Source organism: Micromesistius poutassou (genome assembly GCF_964030765.1).
Source record: "Micromesistius poutassou genome assembly, chromosome: 15".
NCBI classification, from domain to species: Eukaryota; Metazoa; Chordata; class Actinopteri; order Gadiformes; family Gadidae; genus Micromesistius; species Micromesistius poutassou.
Window position 1 is genome coordinate 3882513 of NC_140285.1, and position 7500 is coordinate 3890012.

A 7500-nucleotide genomic window follows, 5' to 3' on the forward strand; every position below is an offset into this window, starting at 1 on the left:
GGCAGGCAGATAGATATATAGACTGATAGAGGCAGACGGATGGACAAACAGACAAGTCAGACTTGTAGGCAGACAGACAAACAGACAGACAGAGAGGCAGACAGACAGACATTTTGTCAGAGAGACAGACAGGGAGACATGTAGTGAGATAGATCAACAGATAGACACAGACATTTTGTCAGAGAGACAGACAGGGAGACATGTAGCAAGATAGATCAACAGACAGACACAGACATTTTGTCAGGGAGACAGATAGGGATACAGAAAGAGAGATAGAGCGACAGGCAGATAGACAGACAGACAGGGAGACAGGTAGAGAAATTGATTGACAGACAGACATACATTTCGTCAGCGAGACAGGTAGAGCGATAGATCGACAGACAGACAGACAGTCAGACCGACAGTCAGACAGTCAGACATTCCATCAGAGAGACAGAAAAAAAGACAAGGTCAAGAAAGTCAACTTCGCTAACATCAGAGCGAAGCAACTCAACAAGATACGAGAGGAAAGTAAACGGGCGTCCGGGTTCTCTGGCGGTGCGTGATGCCAGTGTTCCAGCCCGGTGCCAGGCTTGGAGCCAAGCCTAGGCGGCGGTGCCAGCGGGGCTAGCTGAGGCGGGCCCTGGCTCTGTGGAAACGCCGGTCGCAGGCCCTCGGAACCGTTGGAAACAACTAGTCCTGACATGTCCTGACCTTCTGGATGAGGACGGCCCGACAGGGAATGCAAAGTGTATGTGTCTGCCGCGAGATGGAGAGGTGGTCGGCGAGTTATGTGGCGCGGTGGGAGAGAAAAGTGCTCGGAGGGGCCATTTTTTAAGACATTGAGCTTGTCCGCCTTTGCCTGGAGAATAATTTGACGTGGTCTCAATTCATCCAACCTGCCCAACCTGTCAGTAAGAGATTTGTCTGGCGCGGTCGCCATCACAGACGTTCAAATGTTTCAGCACAGCCAACATTTGTTGCCACAGAAAGAAGAAATTATATGGTAGCCAAGTGTGGGGATTAGTAACACGTAGGCAAACACGTGCACACACACATACACAAACACACACACACACACACACAAACACACACACACGTACACAGAAAGCGACCACAAACAACACAGACGATTGCGACGGAATCTGTGTGTCTTGCTTCAGACTGATGGTCATAATTCACGTGTCCATCTGTTTCCATGACTACCGCATCAACAGTGTCTTTTGGGTGAGTCGTGTGGCATAGTGATGCGGGAGGGAGTAGGAATCCTGCTGCCACACCCGCGGTCCAGTTTGGTGAACAACGTGTGTTTGTGGGTGTGTTGATGTTGGCTTGTCCAAATCAATCACTACAGAGTTCTGTGGCAGCCATATTGGGTGTCTGGAAAAAGTTATCCCGCAAAGCACCCAGATTATCTGTAGTTCCTTCCTACTTCCCCTGGCACTCTTCCTGCCTCTAAACTTTGAAGTACTATACACTATAATTCATTCATGTAGCAGACGACTTTCAAAAGCTGTATGATGTCCTGTAGTTACAGTGAATTTGGCTGCATGTGATTTAGGAGCAGATTAGCTGTCGTGCTCAAGGACGCCCTACCCCCAAGGCCCTGTGGACCTTGGGGATCGAACCCGGTGCCTTTTGGTTGGGAGTGGACCACTGTACTGTAGTGTTAATGGAAGCCTACATGCTGCGTTGTTACCTGGTGTACTGAACAGACATTATCCTTGCGGTGCGGTGGCTAACGCGTGACCCGACGTACCTCCTCTCTCTCCCCAGTGACATCCTGAACGGCTCGGCGGTATGCGTGTACCGCATGGAGGACATGGTGCGCGTCTTTAAGGGGAACTTCCTGCACAAGGAGGGACCCCAGTACAAGTGGGCGGAGTTCACTGGCAAGGTGCCCTTCCCGCGACCCGGAACTGTAAGTCTCTCCTTGAACTGACCCCTTCTCTCTTGGGGGGTTTGACTTCTCTTATTACTTGTGGCCTACTCTTGTAACACTTTACGACTATAATATGACCTGTTTATCTTACCTGCATTGTTGAGGAGAGCGCGGAACACATTTCATTGGCTTCTGTGACGGCTCCTGCCGGAGTTTGAACTTGAACTCAACAGTGCACGGGCGCCGGAGTGAGTGTTTAGTGATTGTGTAGTGGGCTGGACAGTGTCTGTGGTTTGTTTCTCTGACGAGCCAAAGCATAGGATTAAGAGGACGAAGGGATGGGACGGAGCACTGATCAGTGTGTTCGAATGTCTGCAGCCCATGGTAGAGGCGTCCTTTATCAAAATGCCAAACCCTCTACATGTCGCTCTGGATAGAAAGGAGTCTGCTGAATGACAAAATGTGAAAAATATTAGGAAAGAAGAAATAGCATAGCGCTTTATCCATCCAGCTTTATCCATGTTGAAGCATAATAGGGTAATGTGCTTGGGAGCACTGTTAAGATAGCTATTCAGATAAGTATATGAGATATCGAGATGTGTGTTGTTTCAACCTTGGAGAGTAATTGATGTGATTAGCAGAGTACATTAGATGTGTCTACTTTGATTCAAACTTTGGCTCATCCCTTCATATGATAGGCCGTACCCAATCACTTAGTGTGGGTTATTGGTGCAGGGCGATAAGTTGTTATCATCAATCTTATTGGAAGAGCATTACTTAGTTTAAACTCATATTTTTTGGAATCATTTCAGCAGAAGGAGTCTTAAAGGTACAATATGCAACGTTCACGATTCCAAGCTCCTGTCAAACATGAATAAAACACCCTGTCGTCCGTCCCCCCCCCATGCGTCTTCCTACTCTCTCCAAACCCTGCACAAAAGGCTTGCATTATGTTTGAACTTGACTTTTTGCGACACCATTGCAGCGTCTGGGCAATTAACCTAGATCCCTGTAGCCTTAAGGCTCACTTCTACATGTCAGATTGTGTTTTAGAGCACATTTCCAACTTAAATATTTTTGCACATGGTTCCTCTAACTTGGTTATTCGATATCAAATAGCAGTCATGCACCTAATGTATCAAAAAGGTAAATAAGGTCAAATCAAATTTTGGGGATTTTTTGGGAGTGCTCTCATTTCTCTCTTCTTCTCCTCTCATTAACATTCCATGTCTCTCTCCGTCTCCCTCCGTCCTTCCCTCCTCACCCCCACCCTCTCCCCAGTGTCCCAGTAGCACCTATGGGAGCTACACGTCTACCAGGGAGTATCCAGATGATGTCATCTTCTTCAGTAGGACCCACCCACTGCTTGAGGTTTGACTCCACCGTGACTCTCCTGAGCTATGAGGAAGGCCCTCTCACTCTGCTGATATATTCTCAGACCAGAGTCTGTCTCTTATGATGCCATGCTAATGGGTCACTCCATTATCTCCGGATCCTACTGTCATATGATAATCACAGTCTTTATTCTGGGTGATAACTCTAATGCTAAACTCTGGGTTAGCTCTTTGAGCTAGTCAGTGAGAGGGAGGAAGTCACTCCCCCTCTGCTGACTCTACTGTTTGCTAAAACCAGAGTCGTTTTTATGATGCTATGCTAATGGAAAACTCATTCCACTGTCACATGTTAATCTTTATTCTGGGTCCTAACTTTAATGCGACGCCAAACTCTGGGTTAACTCTATGAACTCGTGAGAGGCAGGAAGTCACTCTCCATCTCCTGATTTATGCTCAGATCAGAGTCCCTTTCCTGAGCCTTGCTAATTGCTACCTCCCTCCATTGATAAATGCTAAACTCAAGAGTGCTTTTTCAGAGTTGTGCTATTCCTTAATTTATGAGCGATTTATCTCAATTCATCTCAATTGAGATAAACTCTGAGTACTTCTATTGACAATGCTAATCTCAGAGCCGTTACTAATCGCACCATGCTAATCCCACTCTCCCTGACTGGGATAAGCAGGAATCCGGTGTGAACCACGAACAACAAGACAGATAACTGTGCAGCTGCAGATGGGAGCACAGCTGTTTGAGTCAATCATCACAGGGATTAATGAAGCTGTCTGTGTGTGTGCTGCAGGAGATCGTGGTGCCGCTGGGAGAGCGCCCCCTGCTGGTCAGAGTGGGGGTTCACTACAAATTCACCAAGATGGTGGTGGACCGGGTGGAGGCTGTGGACGGAACCTACGACGTCCTCTACATCGGCACTGGTGTGTGTGTGTGTGTGTGTGTGTGTGTGTGTGTGTGTGTAATGAGTTTTGGTGTTTGACTATATAAATGTGTGGTTATGTGTATGCATGTCTGTGTGAATGTTTATGTGTATGTGTGTGTGTTTGTGTGTGTTGGGGAATGTGTGTGTGGGTGTGTGGGTTAGCACATACGTCTTTGTGTGTTATTTTTTCTGTACGTGTGTGCGCTCACCGCTGACCTTATGACCCTGTTGTGTGTGTGTGTGTGTATGTGTGTGTGTGTGTGTGCATGTGGGTATGTGTGTGTGTGTGTGTGTGTGTGTTGGGGAATGTGTGTGTGGGTGTGTGGGTTAGCGCATGTGCATACACATACGTCTGTGTGTGTTATTTTTTGTGTACGTGTGTGCACTCACCGCTGACCTTATGACCCTGTTGTGTTGCTCAGACTCTGGTCTGGTTCTCAAGTCCATCCACCTCCCCAGAGATGATGGGCGGAGCCAGGAGATCACCCTGGAGGAACTACAGGTCTTCAAGGTACCCGTCTGTCGGTCTCTTCTCTCTGTCTGTCCGTTTTGCTGTCTGTTTGTCGGTTCGGTCTTTCTGTCTCTCTGTCTGTTAGTCTGTTCTGTCTTCCTGTCTCTCTGTTTGTCTCTATGTCTGCCTGTTTTTCTGTCTGTATGTTTGCCTGCCTGCCTGCCTTCCTGCCTATCTGTCTATCTTGACTGTTTTGTTTGTTATCTGTCTGTACTGTTAAACTTTCTACACTAAAGAAGTTCCTGACAGAAAGACATAATTTTTTGACGTGTTAAATTGCTGCTTGTCTTACAATGTTTTTTGTCTCGCAGCTCGAATCACCAGTGACAGCCATGACACTCTCAAAAAAGAAGGTACGAGATTGTTAACAGAGGAGATTAAAGCTGTCTCTCTCAGACAAACACACACACACACACACACACACACACACACACATTCAACCACACAGACACACAAACACACACAAACTCAGTACTCATCTCCCACCTTGTTTCTCGAAGGACAGCTTCATCAGCAGTTGCTATGGTGATGGATTTTCAGAGAAGAGTGGTGTTGAGATGCAACACAAAATACACACACACACACACACACACATAAATACATGTTGATAAATCACAAAATCAGTGTGGTAAAGTGTTACCACACACACACACACACACACACACACACACACACACACACACACACACAGATGTCGATAAATCTACCTTGTTGTGTGCTGTTCTTCGGTGTCAGGGCTTTGCATATGTGAATGTAACAAGAAATGAAACCATTCTTAGTTATAAATAAAACATACCGTATGCAGACACTGACACACACACAGACACAGTATGTTTATCAAGTGATGCTCATCATCTCACCATCATATGCATGCATACACACACACACACACACACATTCTGACACTCTTGTCCCACGCTCACACCATGTTTGAATATGACACGCGTGAGTTGGATGTGTGACTCATAACTCAGAGAACGAAGAACGGAATTGTGGGATATATTTACGGTGCCTGCATCTGGTCGCGGCTTTGGCATCGTAAACTGAATGACTCCTTGTTCTATTCCTCTCTCTGTCTCTCTCTCTCTCGCTCTCTCTCTCTCTCGCTCTCTTTTTTTACTAACTCTCACCCTCCCTGCCAGTCTTGTTCTCAACTTATTCCCATGCCTTATTCATGTGTTTCTTTCCTTCTTTTCACCCTGCCCACAAATGCCCACAAACACACACACACACACCCATGTGCGTTTGTGGCACACACACACACACACACACACACACACACACACACACAGCTTCCATCTCCTCTCCCCTCTCCCCTCTCTCTCTCTCTCTCTCTCTCTCTCACTCTCTCTCTCTCTCTCTCTCTCTCTCTCTCTCTCTCTCTCTCTCTCTCTCTCTCTCTCTCTCTCTTTGTGGTCACATCACCTTCTCCTCTACCCAGACACCACCCTCTCTTTCTTCCTTTCTCTTTTTCTCTATTTTCTGCTCACTTCTGTATGTGTGTCTTGTTTTAGTGTTGTATGATTATGTTCTGTTGGGGAAGTAGTTACAGTAATTACAGTAATACAGTGGCGTTGTAATTACAGAGTTGTATAAAGAGGTCTGCTTTAGAGATGTGGTAATGTGGTGGTGTTGTTAAAATGCCACATTTCAGTTCCAGACCCGTGTTTCTAATAGTCACATTCTGTAAATCTTCTCATGATTTTGGTGTTACTGTACCTTTATTGTTTCATTAACCTCTGACTTATTTACTCACCTCCTCCTCTCATCTCCTCTCCTACTTCTCCCGTCCAAACCCCGCTCCCTCACCTCACCCCCTACTCTTTCCTCCTGTCTTCACCCTTCCTCCCCCTCCCCCTCGCCCTCACCCTCTCCCCCCTCCCTCTCTGCCTCCCCCCTCAGCAGTGGTTGTTCGTGGGCTCCAGGGAGGGGGTGTCCCAGCTGGCTCTGTATCAGTGTGAGCTCTACGGCCAGGCGTGTGCAGAGTGTTGCCTGGCCAGGGACCCCTACTGCACCTGGGACGGCCACGCCTGCAGCCCCTACATGCCCGTTGCCCGCAGGTATGGAACCACCCCATCAAACGTGGGCCAAACCATCGCCAAGGCCACTGAACAGTTTAAACCATAAACCATAGGCATCGTGCCAAACCGTGGACCAAACCATCGCCAAGGCCACTGCACAGTTTAAGCCATGAACCAGAGGCCTTGTGTCAAACCGTGGACCAAACCATTTATGGAAGTAAATCTGTCTCATCGGATTTTAAAAAAAGACCCATCATCACAGCCGTTTTCGTTGACATGGCTGAAACCTGCTCTGCACATGCCTTCCCGCATCAGAGTCAGGTATCCAACGAGTGACGCTCTTATTATTCGCACTCGCTCTCCTTGCTTGACCACGATCTAGCATCTGGGATCGATTGCTCTTTCTTGGGTCCCCCGATGTTAACGCTGAATTTTGCAGCTGAATTTGGCATGTTGAATTTGGGGACGTTGAAAATATTTAACTTGAAATTAATACATAGCATTTTGAATCTGAATTTAGACTATATAATTTTTTAACTTTGAATATTTAGTTAAATTCAGAAGAAAAAAAATCAGATGCGTTATTTCAATGCATAAATATTCAGAGCTAAAAATTCAATGGCTTTAATTCAGTGGCAAAAAATCCAGATACGTTATTTCAATGCATAAATATTCAGTGCTTAAAATTCAATGGCTTTTTACTTTCAAAATCCAATGAGACAGATTTACTTCCTTAACCATCGCTTACGCCACTGTACATTTTAATCCATAGGCCTTGTGTCAAACCTGGACCAAACCATCACTAAGGCCACTGCACAGTTTAAACCATGAACCATGGGCG

General features: G+C 46.5%; 1 protein-coding gene across 1 annotated transcript in view; it reads left to right on the forward strand.

Annotated features, from left to right (window-relative positions):
- sema3h (sema domain, immunoglobulin domain (Ig), short basic domain, secreted, (semaphorin) 3H) overlaps positions 1-7500 on the forward strand; it is a 47063-nt gene that overhangs the window by 36703 nt on the left and 2860 nt on the right. Inside the window, exons 10-15 of the mRNA XM_084479546.1 lie at positions 1756-1900; positions 3143-3232; positions 3996-4125; positions 4550-4638; positions 4950-4991; positions 6544-6698. Coding sequence (XP_084335672.1) covers positions 1756-1900; positions 3143-3232; positions 3996-4125; positions 4550-4638; positions 4950-4991; positions 6544-6698 — 651 coding nt within the window. The remainder of the gene's footprint in view (positions 1-1755; positions 1901-3142; positions 3233-3995; positions 4126-4549; positions 4639-4949; positions 4992-6543; positions 6699-7500) is intronic.